Consider the following 17,018-nt stretch of genomic DNA (forward strand, 5'->3'; position numbering starts at 1 on the left):
GCCCGTGCTGGCCCGTGTCTCCTGCCTGCGCTGGGCTGGGTGCAGCCTGGTGCTGATTCTGGCGCCGGGAACATCAGGTCCAGCTTGATGTGGGCTTTGGGGGGGCTGTATCGCCAGGTGAGACAGAGCCCCGCAGGGGGAGCTCTGAGGACTGGGTACCCGGGCCCCCTGTGGCCTTTTGTGACCATGGAGAATCGCAGCCGACACGGGGTGTGAGCTGTGAGCTGCCGACCTCATCCTGCAGGTCCCCAGCTCTGGTGTTGGGGTGCTCGGTCCTCGTGCTCGGGTTGTCCGAGCGTCCTGCATGCATGCATGGACTTTGAGACTGGTCCTGCCGGGCTCCAGACCCACTGCCCCCGAGCGGCCTGCTAAGCCTCTGGAGCACCACCCTGCAGCGTGGGGTGATGCTCAGAACAGCAGCCGTCTCCTGGGCAGTGAGGCCTGGACGAGATGCGGCTGCCGCTGGCGGCACGGAGGCCAGTCGGTGGACGTCGGCTGTCCCCGTGACCGCGGTGACCACCGCCTCTGTGAGGGAAAGCCTGGGGGGCAGGCGGAGCTGGGGCCTGTGTGGGTGGCGGGGGACGGCGGGAGTGAGGGGTGGCCCTCGGCTCCTTCCCAGGGCCTGCGGGGTCGCGCCCTCCTCTGCGGCCAGCCCGTGACCTTGTTGCCCCAAACAGTGTCCTAAGAAAGTTGAACTTCGCTGAGGTTGAGGCACAGTGGACAGCCCCCTCCCCCCTGGTGCTTCTCGAGCTGCTCGCGTCAGGGGTAGCAAAGGAAAGTCTGTTTCATTGCCTGTATCCCGAGGCAGAGGTGCTTCAGAGCGCGGCCCCCGCCTGGGCCGCTAGAGAGGAAGGCAGAGGGCGAAGGGTGGGGGAGGGAGAGGAGGGGCTGCAGGACCCCACGGGCGCGGACAGGGGTCCAGCACCCAGAGCTCCCCGCGCGGCCCCTCCCTTTCAGCTCTCCTTGTTTGCGCCTGTCCTTGCTGCCGTGGCGGGATGTGCTGTCCCGACTCCCCTCCGGGCTCCGTGAGGATTTGGCCCAGCAGCTGGGAGCGGGAGGATGGAGAAGTCAGGTGGCGTGAACGGAAGCGGGAGGCCGCCCTGGGCTGGGAGGGGCACACCCCGCGGTGGCAGAGGGGCAGGTGGGCACCCTGGGCCTTGGGACTGGGACTCCTGGGGGATGCTGCGCACGAGCTGGTCACGTCCCACAGGCCCTGCTGGCTGGGGCTGGGCCAGGCGGTGCCCTGAGCTCCCTCTGGGAGACAGCAGAGGCCCAGGTGATGTGCCCAGAACCCCTGAGTGTGTCAACTCCCTCTGCACCTGGGGCCCCAGGGGCAGGGGCAGGGGCGTGGCGCTGGCCCCGAGGGCAGAGGCAGGTTCCCTACTGCGCGGGGCGCGCGGGGTGGCGGCACTGTGTCCCGAGGCCCGGCTGTGGGGCTGAGCCCCGTGTCTTCACCGCCAGGCCAGGCAGAGCTGCGGCTGCGAGGTGGGAGATCCTGGCCCTGCCCTGGCTGTGGGCAGAGAGGGCACAGCTGGGGGTGAAGGGAAGGCTTCTGGGCCGGGGTGGAGGAGGGGTGGGGTGGAGCAGGGGGCCCAGGGCAGCAGCCAGGCTGCAGGGGCCCGGGTCGGGAGGCTGGAGCCTCGGGGGGCGGCCCTCTGCACCGCCGGCCCTGGCCCCACTCCTGGCCTGCTGCCCCTTCAAAGGAAGGAAAATACCCATGGCCTGAAGTTTCTCTCTTAAATTTTTGAAGCAAAAATAGCTCAAGTTGTGCCTCAGGAAGGGGAAGGACCTGCCGAACAGTTCTGACATGAAGAAGTCTCTGCCGGAGGACAGAGCACGCCGGCTGGCAGCCCAGCCTCCCTGTCCTGAGCCGACTCCCGGGCTGCGGCTCCGCTCCCCTCTCTGGGGCGACATCCTGGGGGGGTGGGTTGGGGTTTTGCCCCAGCCCTCCTCACCCCATCTGTCAGTGTCGCCCGCCCCTCTGGTCTGTCCTGGGGCTCCTTGGGGCAGCCTTTACTGTGTCCTCCCATCGCCTGCCCCAGCTTACCAGGCCGGGCTCGGCCTTTGGGGTGGCTGTCCCCAGCTGGGCAGCGCCTCAGCTGATGCTGTGGCTCCGACGCCGGACCCTCCACCTGGTGCTGGTGCTGGTGCTGGTGCGGCCCCCGGGCCGGTCTCCTTCAGTGCAGCCTGGTCCCTGCAGCTGATGGCTCGTCGCCCCGTGGGGGCCCTGACTGTGGGGAGTGGCCGTCGGCTGGACTGACATGCCCGTAGTTGCAGCCTCCCTAAAGGCGGCAGCGACCCTACAAGCAGGGAGCGGCCACGGCGTAGGCGGCCCGGGACGGCGCTCGGTCAGCGTGGGTGACCTTCTACACGGTGTCCCAGGTGCCGAGACGTGGAGAACAGCAGCAGCAGTGCTTTCAGCGTCCCTCTACACCCGCGCCCCCCAAGCCTAGGAAGCCATTTCATCAGCTCCTCTGAAAATGAAAACTCTGAGAGGCAAGCCGTGTCCTCTGCGCGCGAGTCAACTGCGTCTGAGCACTGGGGCAAAGTCCAGTGTGCAAGCCTCAGGCCAGCGTGACTGTTCCCTTCCCCTTTACTCTCTTAGATGGGCGACTCCCCCATCCTGGGATGGGCTCCCCAGTCTTCCTCGTGGGAAGACGGGGCTCAGCGGCAGCTGCTTTGGGCGCCTGAGAACGGCGTCAGAAGTCCCCTGTGCAGGCGTGGGGTCGTGAGGCCCGCCGGCCCAGGCTCCCTGTCTTTCTCCTGTGAGATGAGGAGGTGGGTGGGGGTTGCAGGCTTGGGTGGTGAGGGGCACGGCGGTGCCACAGGCCATGGCTGCGGGTGTCGGGTGGGGACAGTGGCAGGGCTCCCCTCTGCTGGAAAAGAAAGACCGCTGGCCCCAAGGGCCACTGACTAGGCCTGCAGAGGACAGGAGGCTCAAAGACAGGCGGGTTCTGAGGAAGCTATTTTTAATGGCTTCCTGCAGAGGGGAGCTTCTGGGCCCGCGCTTCTGGCACCTGCTGCCCTCTACCCCCACCTGCTGGTGGACGGGAGAGGCACCTCTGATGGCGTGGGCGGGGCGTGCCTCTGGAGCAGCGCTGACACCTGAGGGGAGCAGGAAGGTTCTGGAACAGAACAAACACGCTCCTTGTGAAGGGGGGGGGGAGGGGTTCTTTGTAGCTTCCTGTGGGGCGTAGCTGTGGGGATGGTCACCCCACCCCATACCTTGGCCAAAACGTCAGCCGGAGTCTAACCTACTCGGGTACCTGCCCAGCAGCCAGCAGGCGGGACCCAATGGCCAGAGTGCCCAGCTCTGCCGCCCCCTGCTGGCCCTGGCTGTCACCTCACCGCAAGGGTGGCCCAGCACAGGTCTGTGGTGCAGAAGGAGCCCCAGGGCACTGGGCACAGTCCCTCCTGTTCTGGCCTGACCGTGGAAGGCACGGAGGGGCTCCCTGGCGCCACTGGCCCTGTCACTGGGAGGCCCTGGCGGGGAAGGAGCCTGGCGGGGGCGGGAATCACCGAAAGTCAGAGCTGTTGTTTTACGTTAAAAATACAACCATCGTGAACTAGAATGGATTGGGGTGAAGTGGCAGCGTAGGAGGACAGAGGTGGATTGTCTGTCAGAGGAACAGCGGTTCAGCAACCTTGGCTCCTGCCAGGCTCCCGCCGGAGACCCTGGAAAGGCCGACAGTCGCTACTTGGTGCCTCCGGGAGGAGCCGAGGACTCTGGGAGCATGGAGCAGCATGGAGCCGGGCAGCCCCGCGGAGGCGAGCCAGGCAAGGACGTCGCAAACCAACGCTTTCACCTTCGCTCAAAACTCTTTCCCCTGGTAACTCTCTGGTTCATGTCTGGATCAAAAATTGGCCTCTCACCGGGAAGCTGATCCTGACAGGAGGCCTCCGCCCGGAGGGTCTGCCGCCATCAGACAAGAGGAGGTCGTCATTGCTTTTTCTTTTATTATAAAAGTAAAATAAAAAATAGCATTTGTAAATTCAACATTTTGTCCTTTAAAGAATTTGATCTAAAAACATATTTACAATAGCAAAATGCAGGGAAGGGGGACGGGACCATCTTCAGCAGTGATTGAGAGTGGGTTTAAATACGGACGTGCAGGTCTCGCTCCAATCAAGAGATGAGCACAGGAGGAGCGCGGTGAGCTGCTTTATTGTACACAGTGACCCGCCTTGGGCGCCGCCGTCCCCGTCCCCGTGGACACAGGGCCGAGCGTGGGTGCCGGACGGCGCTGGAGGGCCTGCAGGAAGCAGACGGGGAAGCAAGGGCGCCCCCAGCAGCGGAGCGGCCACGCCCGCTGGGACTGTGGGTAAGTGAGCCCCAAAGGTCTCGTGAGAATGCAGGGAAGCAGCCCCGTCTCCGGGAGCTGGACAAGGGGGTGCTGGCTGGTCGTGCACCTCGGAGGCTCTGTCCGGTCTCCCCGCCGACCCTCAGGCGCCAGAGCTAGCAGTGGGTGGTGCTGGGACGGCCGGCAGCTAAATCTTGCCCTCGATGGGCGCTTCCTGCACGTAGCCGTGGGGCGCCTTGCCGAGCCCCAGCAGGGCGCCCCCGCTGGTCAGGGCCTCGGTGAAGCTGAGCCTGCGGAAGGAGGTCTCCACGCCGCTGTCACAGATGCTGTCCTCCCGCTCGCCTGGGGGAGGGGACCCGGGTGAGCGGGGCGGGGCCGCGGCAGGCCAGCCCGCCGCGCCCAGGTGGTGGTCTCAGCCCGGGTCACCCCACCCGAAGGAGGGGGAGCCCGAGGCCAGTTCACGGCTGGCGCGTTAGGGACTGGCTCAACCGCCCGCCTGTCCTGGGCTCTGAGGACGGGCCTCGCAGGGAGAGGCGCTTCAGCCTGGGCCCGCGTCGCGGGCGTGCTGCTTTCTCAGACAAGGGCTTCTGCTCTTGCGAGGCGCGTGGGCCCCGACGGGTGACGGGTGCTGTTCCCTCCCCGTGGAGTGCCCGCCCCAACAAGTGGCCACGGGGTGGCCTGCGGGCTCGCCGAGGCCCCATGGACGCTCAGGCCGGGGAGCGGGGGAGCCCCGGGGGCGGCCGCGAGAGGGAGGAGACAGCGCCACATCGGGCGCTGAGGATGCAGGTGACACCAACCCCCCTCCGCCAGGCCCCTGAGCCCCGCGTGTGAGGCGGGGTGCCTTCCAGAGAGAAGGCCAGATGTGGGGAGAATGGAGACCAGGCTGCACCCAGACGCCCTCACCCTGATTGTGTGGTGGGCCAGACCTGTGCCCGCTACGTGGGGTGTGGAGAGCCCGGTGACCAGCGGGGGGCCAAGTGCACGGGGCTGTCTGGGGTACGAGGGGGACCCCGAAACAAAGCCCAAGCAGGAGGGTGGGATGGGGCAGAGGAGGCTGAGGGGCTGGAGGCCCAGGTATTGTGGGCAGGGGCTCAGAGGTAAGCAGCACTGTGCCGGGGGGGCCCTGTGGTGTCTGGGGTGAGGGGGTGCAGCCCGGGGAGGGCACAGCAGTCTGTGACGAGCGCCCAGACTCTGGCCTTCGGCGTGTGTCCTGAACCACACGGGAGGGGGTCCCGGAGACGCCCTGCATGGGGGGGGGGGAGGTGGCGGGGAGACGCAGGGTGATGCCCACAGGGCAGACACCCCGTCCCATGCCTGCCTTACCTATCTGTGGGCTGGTGCAGGAGGGCAACAGTGGCGGGGCGTGGGCCTGCGAGGGGGTCTTCTTGGGGTCGGGGGCGGCGGGGCAGAAGGCCGCCTGGATGACGTCGATGGCCTCCGTGTAGCCCATCTGTGTCAGGGCCTCCAGCAGCTCTTTGATCGTCCCCCCAGAGACCTGCAGGGAGAGACTGTGCTCAGGGGGAGCCTAGGTGGAGGCAACAGCTGGACGGGGGCTCCTGTGCCAACTCCAGGCTGGAACCCCAGAGCAGAGGCTCTGTCCTTGGAGACGGGCCCCTCCCTCCCGGGACGAGGTGTCGCCCGCCCCTGCCGGGAGGGCAGCCTCACCTCATAGTTGTCCATGAGCGTCTTGGAGGGGGCGGGGCTCAGCCGGAAGGCGTTGTTCAGGACCCCCAGACCCAGTTTCTGGGCCAGAGCGGCCCAGTTTTTGTCTGGGTCGGGGGTTTCCAAGAGCCTGTAGAGCTGCAGCTTGGCCTCTTCGGTCAGCTGCTTCACATCGCCTGCGGGGACGGGACCCAGCGTGTGGACCCTCTGCCCTTCCCGGCCCGGCCCCCACGCGGGCAGTGGGGAGTTGGCTCCCCACGACTCACCCTGGGCCAGCAGGTCGTCGGGCGAGGAGTCCTGCTGGTAGGGCTTCCCGTTCAGTATGTCCCACACCTGCAGGAGGACGAGCAGGAGCGCTCACGGTGAAGGCGCCAGGCCCAAGAGCGCAGGGCCGGGAACGCGGCCTGCCGGGGCCAGCTGGCGCCCTTCTGAGGCACAGAGGCCGTCCAGCACGGCCCAGCGAGTGGGCTGAGCCCGGAGGGCTGGCGTGCCAGCACCGTGGGGGCCCCTCCCCAGCGCAGGCCTGTGAGGATGAATGCCCAGACCGGCCCCCGCGGTGCGCGGGTTTTCAAGGCCCGGCGGCGCTCTCCGTGAGGGGCGCAGCCGAGTCAGACCGCAGGAGGCAGCGGCCGCTGCCGTGGACGGCCCGTGTGCCGAGGGCGGGGGAGCCGGCCGCACAGGCAAGGGAAGTGTGTGGCCGCGGGTGGTCGGGCTGTGCAGACCCAGAGCGCCGGGCTGCAGGGAGCGTGGATGCTGTTCTTTTTGGGAAGTACCGAACCCCTTGGGTTTGGTTTTTTTAGGTGCAGAAATCATTCCCGAAGTTCTCAGCGAACCCTGACTCCTCCCAGCTTCCCGCGGTCCTCGGGGGAGGGCTGGCGTGAATTCAGAACGGGAGGCGCTTACGGGGCGTGGCGGTCCTCTCCCTTCCCACGGCCCCCCATGTGAGGAGGCCAGCGCTTCCGCTCCCAGAACTCTGCTGACCTAGATCTTTCGTGGACAGGTTTCTCGGGAGAAGCTCTTGAGGAAAACGCGCCTTAACACAGGGAGAGGCTCACGTGTTGGGAGAGCAGACCCGGGAGCCCCGGCATCCCGGCGCCCCTGGGGAAGCCCACGGCCAGGCCCACCCACCTGCGAGCTGGCGGCCATGTCCAGTGGTGTGGTTCCGGGCACCACGCCTTCATCCTCCCCATCCGCTTCCCAGGAGCCGTCCGGGTCGTACAGGGGCTCGAAGTTCTCCACGAGGGGGTCTGCCCCTGCAAAGCGAGGCCCAGGCAGCCGTGAGCCCGACCCACACCCCGCTGCCCGCGCGGGGTCGGCTCCCACACGCAGAGACACCTCTCCTGGGCTACCCTAACTGGTGTGTCTCATTCCAGCCCGTGTTGCCAAGGACGTCTCCAGAAACGCTAGGATGACTCCGGCTCTCTCAGATGGCAGGGTGGGTGTCAGGGAGCCTGAGGTGGACAGGGACAGAGCACCCTCAGGTGCTGGATGCCCCACGACAACTCGCTCAGGCTTACCGCTGGGCCTGGCGCTGCCTTAAACTACAGCTACCAGTAAGACCCTTTTTGGGCAAGTGGGGGAGGGGCAGGGAGACCCTGAGTACAGCCCCAGGGGCCTGGGGAGGGGTTGGCGGTGCGAGGGCCTGTGTGAGGACTGGCAGTGCCTGGCGCGTCGTAGGCCCACACCCACCAGCGGGCTCCGCGCCTCACTAGGACTTTTCAGTGCAGGGCCTGGCGGCTGCTTCCTGCACTTCAGCTCCTGAGGGACCTGCTTGCAGGCGCAAGTTCTGACTCCGCCCCATGAGCCTGTTCGCTGGGGACCGAGCTGCCCAGCGTTCCACAGGGACGGACGTGCAGCTCTAAGGTACTGTCATAGACGTCGGCCTGGCAACAAGACGCCACAGCACCCCCTGGGGTGCCTGCCCCTCCTGGGCCTCACCTGCTGCTTTGAGCAGAGCCGCCAGCCGTGTGGACCCTCTTCCGGCTGCTATGTGCAGAGGGGTGGTGCCGTCATAGGTGGTGCTGTCCACGTTGGCCTCTCCCTGGAAACGGCCCCCAAGCAGGGTCAGGGGAGGCTGGCGCCCTCCTGCCCTGCCCCGCCCGCGTGGCCCCTGGGGTCCTGGCCGTGGAGAGTCCGCAGGGAGGGGCCGGCCTACAGCGGAGCACCCGCAAGCCGCCCAAGGCAGGGGCCCCCTAAGGCTGGCTCTCGCCAGGGGCCCCGGTCTCCACAAAGGTCTGGTGTGGAGCGGAGCCCCCGCCCTCACCTCCAGGAGCAGGCAGCCTGCCAAGGAGATGTCATCGCGCTCCGCGGCCAGGTGCAACGCCGTGCGCCCCGACTTCCGCTCCTGGGCGTTGACGTCGGCGCCCGCGGCCAACAGCAGCAGCAGGCAGGACAGGCTGCTGCTCATCACGGCCGCGTGGATGGCGTTCAGACCTGCGGCCGGGCGGGCACCGGAGGGTCACACGGAGCGGGGTTACCCGGCCCGGGTGTCGGGCAAGGTGCCGCAAGCCCACACCCCCAACGCACAAGCCCTCTGCGCCCTTTGCTCGGCTCGCCCTGACTTCTAGTCGCCTCCAAGAGGCTCAGGCACCGAGGGGTGGGCCTCACCTTCCCCGTTGGGGTGGTCTAGCAGCAGGGCCGCCTGCTGGTGCTTGAGGAGGACGCTCAGGACTTTGTCGTGGCCCCCCGCGGCGGCCAGGTGCAGCACAGAGTTGCCCCCGCGGTCCAGCAGGCTCAGGTCAGCCCCCGCCCACAGCAGGTCCTGCACCACAGCCTCCTGCTGCGTCACCACGGCCAAGTGCAAGGGCGTCTGTGAGGAGAGAGGCCAGACATCCTGATCCGTGGGGGGGACAGGGGAAGGGAGGGAGGGAGGGAGGAAAAGAAGTCGCGGGAAGGAAGAAGACAGCACTGCCCCACCCCGCAGCAGCGGCTCTCAGTCCATCCGCCTGCTCCGCCCCCCACGGTCTCCGGTGGGTCCTCCCCGCCCACCTCTGGCCTGCACCCGCTTCTTACCTGCCTAAATAAAGACATCTTTACAGACAGACAACCCCACGTAGTGTGTGCACTGGTCTGCGCCACCCCCTGGCCAGGAGCCCACTCCAGGGACAGCCGCGGCGCATCTGCTGTGAGGTGAGGAGGACCCCCCCCACCTCTGCCCTCAACGGGAGACACCTGTCCTGTATGCGCAGGGGTGCGGAGGGGCGCTGGCACATGCCAAGGGCGGCATCCAGCCCGGAAGGTCAGGGAGTCACCGTGGGTGGGAGGGAAGGAGAAAATGAGAACACAGAGAGCAGAGACGGGGGCCTGGTGGCCGGGGGGCGAGGGAGCCGCCCCCGGGGAGCCCCACCCCTGCTGCCTGTGGGTCCCGGGGAGAGCCCTGCTCAGAGCTGCTCCGCCGTCGGCCCTGAGCTGGGCCCGGCTCCTCGCGGCCTGCTGCGTGCACGCCGAGCGCCGCTCCCCTTTCTCGGGCCCTCCACCCACCGTAATTTGCGCGTTCTTGGAACGCGCGTGGGCAACTGCAACGCGCTCGTCCACGGTAGCTTTTCAATTTCAAATTTTTTCAGTTTCGATTTTCGTTGTCCTGAGACGTAACAGATTTACTCTGGGATGTCCCGGAGCGCCTCAGGTGGGGGTGTGCACGCCGCGGGGGAGGGGCCCGGGGGTGGACTTCACACACCCGAGGGCAACCTGCGGCTACCGCGGCCGTCACCCCTCGGTGGCCGTGAGGAGGATGTGAGGTGACTGACTGCGACGCCCACCTCAAGATGCGCACCAGTATCTACTTGTGCCACACGGCCAACGCTGCAGCTCGCGCCAGGCGTCAGCTCTGCCTCGCCGCGCAGGCAGGAAGGGAACAGCCCCACCGACTCCTGAGCTTGCAGCCGCCGCTCACAGCGGCCTGGGGCTCACCTTGAGCACGGCCCTGGCCCCATGCAGATGGGGATCCTGAGGCCCACAGCGGCCGACCCGGATAACGGGGTGTCAAGGGCCTCCCACAAAGAGCCCTGTGACTCTGGTGCTGCTGCTGTCACAGCAGATCATCTTTTGTGCCCCCCCCCATGCCCCCACTTACCTGGTACAGGTCATTTCTCATGTTGATGATGTCATCAGCCACCAGGCCGCACGTGACCTCCAACAGGTCCCTCACGAGCTGCGCGTGCAGGTGGATGATGGCCAGGTGTAAGACGCTGCAGGGGACACAGCAGCCGCGGTCAGCCAGAGGGTGGCCAAGCCCACCCCACACCCCATGAGGCTGCAGACTGAATCTGGCCCTCAGACCTTGTTTTGTCTGCACCCCAAATGTTCTGGACCCACAAAATGTCGAGTCTGAGGGGGTCCTGCTGCTCGCTCCCCAGGCTCTGAGCTGAGCACCTGGGGGCCACGGAGGTGTGAGCCTTGGATGGGGCTCGGGGCAGAGACCCCAAGGGCTGTTTAGAAAGCTGCAGCTAGCAGCTGCCCCTCTGGAGTGCAGAGTGGAGGGTTTCTGGCACCTTCTGGGACCCCGGGAAGATGCAGCCAGGCTCTCAACTGCAGCAGGACATTCTGGAGGCAAACTCCTGACTTCCACGTGTCCCCTCTGCCTGGACAACGCCTGTACTGCCCTTCTCCCAGCTCCCAGCTCCTGCGCTCAGTCGTCCCCCACTTCTACATCATGCAAATCACCCCCCAAGTCGCTGCATCTATGTGTCTCGCCCGGGCCGCCCCGCGCCGTCCTCACGATGGTGCTCCGGCCTCAGCCAACAGAACTCAGACACCATGAGGAGGAGGGACGTACCTGGGGACGCACCAGGGGGCAGATGCCTGTGGTGCCCCCGCCCTAGGACCCCTGGAGCACTTCTGGGACCCTGCACCGCGGCCGTGGCCTCGGCCTGTTCCCGGCCATCCCCCTCCTGAGGCCTGCACTGTGTCCAGCACCAGGGTGGCCTCCCTCTCAGACACGAGGCGGAGACACGGGTCTGACGCAGCACGGCCGCCCCACCAGCTGCTGCCATGGTGCCGAGCCCAGGGCTGCTCTCGCCCCTCGGGCCTCCTGCCCGCAGTGTGTGCGCAGTGGACGTGCAGCATCCTAGGAGGGCCGTCCTCTAGGACACCAGCGCCCCTGCGCTCAGCCACGTAGGGCTCACTTGGGGTGAAGGTGGCACAGGGGCCTCGAACTCAGTTACCGTCTGATCTCCGGAAAACACTGTCATACGGCGCAGAGACACACGGGGCGGCAGTTCCCTCACCGAGGCCCGCATGAGTCAGCTCCCCAGAAACTCCTGCCACGGCCGGGGTGCTGAACCTGGGGGATGGCTGAGCCTGTGAGACACGTGGTGCCGGCCCTGATTTTACCAGCAGGCTGCCTGGCTCCTCTCCCCGGGTGGGGGCGCAGTGGCACCCCATCCTTGTCACTCGGCGGGAGGCAGATGGGCTGTTTAGGAACATGCCGGCCTCGGGGCTCATAGCATGTGCTGCTGTCTGTACACAGAGGCCGGAACCCGAGCCCTCGAGACTTGTCCCCAGAGAAGGGTCCCGGTGGGGACGCGGGCAGGGCACGGCTGCTGCCCACCCTGCCTGCTCATGGGTCATGTTAAGACGGAGGGGGATCCCAGTGACTGGGGAGGGGGTGTCGCTACCTGAAGGGCGGGCTCGGGGGCCCAAGCTTCACTGTTATCACTCACAAAGCAAATGTCATTCCTGTAAACACACCCTGGTCTGGTAGTGATGGGGTCGGTGGCACGCTGGCACAAGAAAGCCCGTCCCGCACACGCAACCCAGGTGAGCGCTGCAGGAAGCCAGCAGACACGCGCCCAGAGCGCTGCTCTTCTGCAGAGGTGCTTCCGGCCAGCACCGGCAGCGCACGTCCCCTCCGGCCAGCACGCCTGCCGGGTCTCCCCTGAGCCAAGCCGTCTTACCTGTCCCCGTTCTCGTCCTGCACAGCGGCGAGGTGGCGCTGGACCGCCAGCAGCATCTTCACATCCCCGGTCACCGCGTAGTCGAAGAGGGCGTTGGCGTGCCTCTTGGCCAGCTGCATGGCCTTCTCCAGGAAGAGGTGATCTGCAAGGCAGCCGCCACAGTCACGGCGGCCCCCCGCCACTGCAAGACCCGCACCCGCCACCTTCCAGGCCCGGACCCTAAGCGATGGGGGGGGGGGGGGGTGCTGCTGTGGACTTGGGCCCATGTCTGCCAGGAACAGGAAGCCGCTTGAGGCCTCAATGGAAGAACCAGCTCCAAGCAGCAGTGACGGGATTAACTGTCTTGTGAAATAATGCTTTCCGGAGTTGGGAACAACTCCCGTCAGGCACTGGGACAAAATTCAGCCAGGAGCCAACACTGGGCTGTGAGGTTTGCTTCTGAGGGCGGGGCGGCAAGGGCGTTCTCTGAGAACAGCTTGCAGGCCCAACCTGTGGCTTTCCTGCAGCCCTTTAGCTAAGTGTGACTTGCCTGTTTTTAACAGGGTGTGAAAAATAAAGGGTCTGGTGAGCAGAGACGGCACGTGCCCACCCGCCTGGCTATGTACTGTCCTAGAGCAAAAGGGTCTGCACAAGGCAGGGCAGCAGGTCCGGCACGTGCTGAGGTGCAGTGCTCGCGGGAGGGTCGCCCCCACCCCCGCATCGCCCACTGCCCACCCCCACGGGGCAGCCCAAGAACCCCAGGGGCCACCAGACCCCTGTGTGGAGGGTCAGTGGCAAAGTCGAGTCTCGCTCGCCATAGCACCGAGCACTGTACTCAGGTGACCCGGGCACAGCAGCGAACGGAGGAGCTAACATGCTTAGCACCTTTGTCTGAGCGTCTCCCCCCTCAGCTGGCGTCGCCCTGCCCCCCCACATATCACATACCTGAGAACCCAGTGCTGCCCTCCTGCATGCCCACTGGGCCGGGCACAGCGCCCCCGAGACCCCCGCAGGCCGACGCCCGCTCCTCTGTAGCTCCAGGGACCTTCCCAGGGAGAGAGACCGCCTCCCGGTCGCACGTCCTGTCACAGTCTGCAGGGTCACTTTTAGACGGGGGGTCTGAGGACCCTAAGAGGAAAGCAAGAGCATGAGCTTCCCCAGGACCCCATGCCAGTGAGCCCAGATGGCACCGGTGGCTGCCAGGGGAGAGGACAGCCCAGTCACCGGGCCGCGCCTGGCGGAGCCATCTTAAAGCCTTGCTCCTAAGACACCTTTGTTTCTAACGCTTCTAAAAACTTACATCGTCTTGGGCTTGCGCAGGGGAGACGGGTCTAAAAGTCTCTGTGAGCTGCAGGGCAGGGGGGGGCGCCATCCCCTCCCCCCAGGGCAGTGCATCGTTCTTCCCCCAACCACAGCAGGCCAGCGCCCCAAAGCCACGGGCGTGGGGCGGCCCTGAAGGGCGAGGGAGCCCGTTCCCCTCCAGGTCACTGACAGGAGGCGCCTTCCGTGAGCAAAGGGCACCTGTGCGCTACGCAGGGAGGAGACGCAGCCCTCCCTCGCACGGCCCCCGTGCACTTCAAGCGGCCCACAGGCCTGCCCGGAACAGGCGCCGGACGCCCAGGCGTTGCTCGGCCGCGGGCACCCAGGCCCGGCGACCCCCCCGCCCCCCGCCCCCCGCGGGAGCGCGTAACGGGAGAGCGCGTCAGCACGAGACGCCACGTGTCCAGACACGGCTGGGACTGCGCAGGGGGCTGCGGTGAGCCTGCTGCTGGGGCGTGTGAGCAAGAGGGCCACTCCTTGTTCGGGTTCTTTCCTCCCCCGCTTGCGCCCCTCACAAAGCAGATACATAGGCACCAGCAAGTTCCGGGAGGGCTCTCCGCCACTTTCTGGGGCAAGGGACTTCGGTGCTTTATTTGCATGTATCTTTTTTCTTCTAATCATGATTTACGAAATACCTTTTGGGATTATTTTGTTCTTCCTCCAGTACTAGAAAAAAAGCTTTCCTTACCGTGCTTCATGCCAGCATTCGATTTCGTGGCTCCAGGGTGGAAGGAGATTCCGCCGTACGTGGGAAAGCCGTAGTGCGGGAAGCCGTACCCTGAAATGCAGGCCAAGCGGGTGACAATGCTGAGGAGGGGACAGAGCCGCCACCTTGCAGGGGAGAGGAGGGGCGCCCAGGACGCCCCGCCGGCTGGGGGAGCTCAGACCGCGCTGGGGTCTCCGACTGAGTGTGGGGACGCGGGAGCAGCCGGGCAGACGGCACGTTCTCTACACCGCGGTCTGTCTGTGAGGAGTCCAAGTTACGACAACACCATGGCTGGCGGGCTCAGGTGGCGCTTTATATAGACTACAGGAAACCACGTCCACACGTCGTCTGTGTCACGGGGGGAGGCACCCAAGGAAGTAAGGGGTTAAGCTGGCATTTAGGAACCACGGCGCGTGAAGTCTGTCACACTGAAGCGACGCTGTTCCTGTGAGGCAGAAGCTGCACCACGGCCTGCACGTCACCATGACGTGCTGACAAGCACCCAATCCAAGCAGGTGGACGGGAAGCCACCCAGAGGGCCCTGGGCGGGCCAAGGGGAGACGGCAGCTGATCCCAGTGCCATGCGCGGAGGCAGGAGCAAGGGGTCTCTCTGAGGGCGGGGCTCGGAGCCCCCACCCGCTGCGACGAGGGTGGTGTGGATGGAACCTGCCTCTTTGCAGAGGTGACACTGGAGACTACTGACTCAACATTTCACCCCGAGAACTGTCCCAGCCCTCCACGCAGACGCCCCACAACCTCAGGAGAGAACCACCCTGTGACGAAAAGGTCTGGACGCCCCGAGAGCCTACCTGGGCCCGTGCCCCCGGCCCCGCTGCTGCTGCTGCTGCCGAACATGCCCCCACCCCCGGGGCCGGGGCCTGCGCCACCACCGAAGCTGTCGGAGAAGTTGGGCATGAGCTTCTGCCGCTTGCGCTGCACCTCCTCCTTGTCTGTGGAGAGACAGGCGAGCGTCGGTGGCGCCCCCGCTCCAGGCAGGCCCGCGCCCGACGCCGTTCCTGACACACTTAGGGAAACGCAGAGCGGAGGGCAGGGAGGAAGGGACGCCAGCCCGGGAAGCACCCCGGGCACAGCCTGGAGGGGACCCAGGTCATCCGCTCCCTGGGCCTGCGGCTGCCATCTTGTTTCCTCTTTCTGTGGCTCTTGCTCTGATCTCCTCCTCCCCTCTGGGCTGGAGGAATCTCGAGTGTCTAGACAGCTGCCGTGGTCTCCCCAACAGCGCCATCCCCACGCGCCCTAGTCCTGACCGGCCAGCGCCAGTCAGGTCAGTGTTCGCGCACAGGAAGGTCTGCACCTGCTTCCAGCTCTCGGAGCTCCCGTCCCTCAGGGCTGCAGGCAAGGCCGCGTGCCCGATGACCTCAAGGCCATCCAGCTGCCATTGAAAGGCGAAGCGGGGAAAGCGGGGCGCGAGGGCGCTTAACGCAGCGTTGACAGGACCGTCCAGGCGTGCCGGAAAGAGGCCGGCCGGCCCGGGTCAGCGCTGACCGGAGCCCGCGTCCCCAGGGCAGGTCTTGGGCGCAGAAGCTCCGACCACTTCCTCTCGCGGAGGTCTTGGAGCGCTGATGACACTTCTGCACGCAGGGCCCCCTAACTAGCCCTCACTGCCCCCGGGAAAGTGACTAGGCAACAGGTCTTGCGGAAACCTGCCACGCAGCGCACAGGGGGCGCGGGCGGCTGCCACATCTCCGGAGTCGGGTCCGCCTGCCACTCTCCCTGCGCAGGGAGGCTGCGGGGCCTGCTGGACACCCCTTCTGACTTACACAGCAGTGGTGTTCACTGGCTGAAGTTCGCTGTGAAACTGAATTTTTAAAAGTCCACTTAAAAGTACCAACTATCCCATGCCAGGAGGACTTCAGGAAGAGGAGAAACGAAGACAGAGCCTGCCGCCCACGTGCTTCAGCAAGGAAATGCAGTCTTGGTCCCTGCGTCACTCAGTCACATCCCAACCCTCCCGACGGGGCTGCCTAGCCCCTCTCCGACCCCGAATACGTCTCCACCCCAACCAGCCCCGTGTCTGAACCCACCTTCTCCGCTTCTGGCCCTGAGTCCTCTGCTACCCTCACCATGTCTCACCTGGGCTCTCACTGCTTTTCTGACTCACTGCAGCCAGATGCCTCCCCGTGTCTGCACGAGCCACCCACGGCGTCACCCTACGACACAGGCCTAGCCGCTCCTTCCCACGCACCCCCCGAGCTCCCTGCCCGCCACCCCCGGGTGGAGACACGCGCCTCCCTTGCGGGGCTCCAGCAGCCCACCTCGAAGCCTGTAGCCCAAGGCGCGTGGCCGCTGAGAGCTGCTGGAACGTGTCAGGCCACCCTTCTCACTCTAACTACCCGGAGGAGGCATCCATGACCCCTGCAGGTGCGCCTCGTGGGGAAGAAGCGCCCTGTCGTTTCCACAGCCCGGCCGACTCCCCGCTGACCTCAGCGCCTGGGCCCCAGTCAGTAACAAGGATGCTCACATCACAGAGCAATTCTCGAGTGTCTCCATCTCCCACCAGCTTGCAGGAAGTAACGTTACTTTAAAAGATCAGACTTAATCCCATGGCCCTAAGTAGGACATCACTTGTTTCTTCTCTAAAAACAAGAAGCAAGGGCCCCGGGGCCGGGTTCTGGGAGCTGCTGTGGGGCGCGTTACTGGGACCAGCTCCCGGGCTAAGCCGTGTCACCTTTGATTTCCGGGTAGTAGAGAAAAGGCTTCGGCTCGCTGGTTTCCAGGTCAGATTTTCTCCGCAGCTGGACGAACACAGAGGCCGGCTTGGTGATGTTGATGTCCTTGTACTTTGGAGTCTTGAAGACAATGGCGAACTGCGAACACAAAGACCCAGGCGTGGGGCAGGACGGCCGTCGCCCCAGTGAGCCGCCCCTCGGCGGCCGCACCCGGGTTGGGCACAGCGCACTGCACGGGGCCTCGGAGCTGTGGACTTGTGCCCAGCTGCCTTCGTGACGTCGCAGCGCGAGCCCAAGCCAGGGGACTGCAAGGATGATTTCACTTGTCTAATACTTCAAAATATTACAAACTTACATGAGTGAAACGCAATGCACACACACCTCCATCCTTCCAAGTCAGCCTCAGAAGTTTCCAAGGTCACTTAGAGGGTGTCAGAAAACCCGGTTGTGGAGAGGTGAGGATCGTGGG

General features: G+C 65.7%; 2 protein-coding genes across 11 annotated transcripts in view; one reads left to right on the forward strand and one right to left on the reverse strand.

Annotated features, from left to right (window-relative positions):
• Positions 1-9,137, forward strand: part of MANBA (mannosidase beta) — an 81,546-nt gene extending 72,409 nt beyond the window's left edge. For 2 of the 6 annotated variants that reach the window (XM_054694613.1, XM_054694612.1), the window contains 3 exons: positions 2,383-2,496; positions 2,606-2,778; positions 3,660-4,631. In XM_054694613.1, the coding sequence (XP_054550588.1) occupies positions 2,383-2,496; positions 2,606-2,732 (241 nt within the window). In that variant the 3' untranslated portion in view covers positions 2,733-2,778; positions 3,660-4,631. Of the gene's footprint in view, positions 1-2,382; positions 2,497-2,605; positions 2,779-3,659; positions 4,632-7,336; positions 7,517-7,685; positions 8,305-9,001 lie in introns of those variants that run through there. The other 4 variants (XR_008551577.1, XR_008551575.1, XR_008551576.1 and 1 more) reach the window with 3 other exon arrangements.
• NFKB1 (nuclear factor kappa B subunit 1) overlaps positions 3,920-17,018 on the reverse strand; it is an 86,935-nt gene continuing 73,836 nt past the window's right edge. For all 5 annotated transcript variants that reach the window (XM_054694611.1, XM_037509630.2, XM_037509629.2 and 2 more), the window contains exons 11-24: positions 16,549-16,687; positions 14,672-14,812; positions 13,845-13,934; positions 12,782-12,964; positions 11,858-11,999; positions 10,036-10,150; positions 8,571-8,772; positions 8,227-8,396; positions 7,902-8,004; positions 7,092-7,216; positions 6,230-6,296; positions 5,967-6,139; positions 5,625-5,796; positions 3,920-4,643 (exon numbers count right to left, since the gene is read on the reverse strand). In XM_054694611.1, coding sequence (XP_054550586.1) covers positions 4,489-4,643; positions 5,625-5,796; positions 5,967-6,139; positions 6,230-6,296; positions 7,092-7,216; positions 7,902-8,004; positions 8,227-8,396; positions 8,571-8,772; positions 10,036-10,150; positions 11,858-11,999; positions 12,782-12,964; positions 13,845-13,934; positions 14,672-14,812; positions 16,549-16,687 — 1,977 coding nt within the window. In that variant the 3' untranslated portion in view covers positions 3,920-4,488. The remainder of the gene's footprint in view (positions 4,644-5,624; positions 5,797-5,966; positions 6,140-6,229; positions 6,297-7,091; positions 7,217-7,901; positions 8,005-8,226; positions 8,397-8,570; positions 8,773-10,035; positions 10,151-11,857; positions 12,000-12,781; positions 12,965-13,844; positions 13,935-14,671; positions 14,813-16,548; positions 16,688-17,018) is intronic.

Source organism: Talpa occidentalis, unplaced genomic scaffold (genome assembly GCF_014898055.3).
Source record: "Talpa occidentalis isolate TD23 unplaced genomic scaffold, MPIMG_talOcc4v2.1 talOcc4.13, whole genome shotgun sequence".
Lineage (NCBI taxonomy): Eukaryota > Metazoa > Chordata > Mammalia > Eulipotyphla > Talpidae > Talpa > Talpa occidentalis.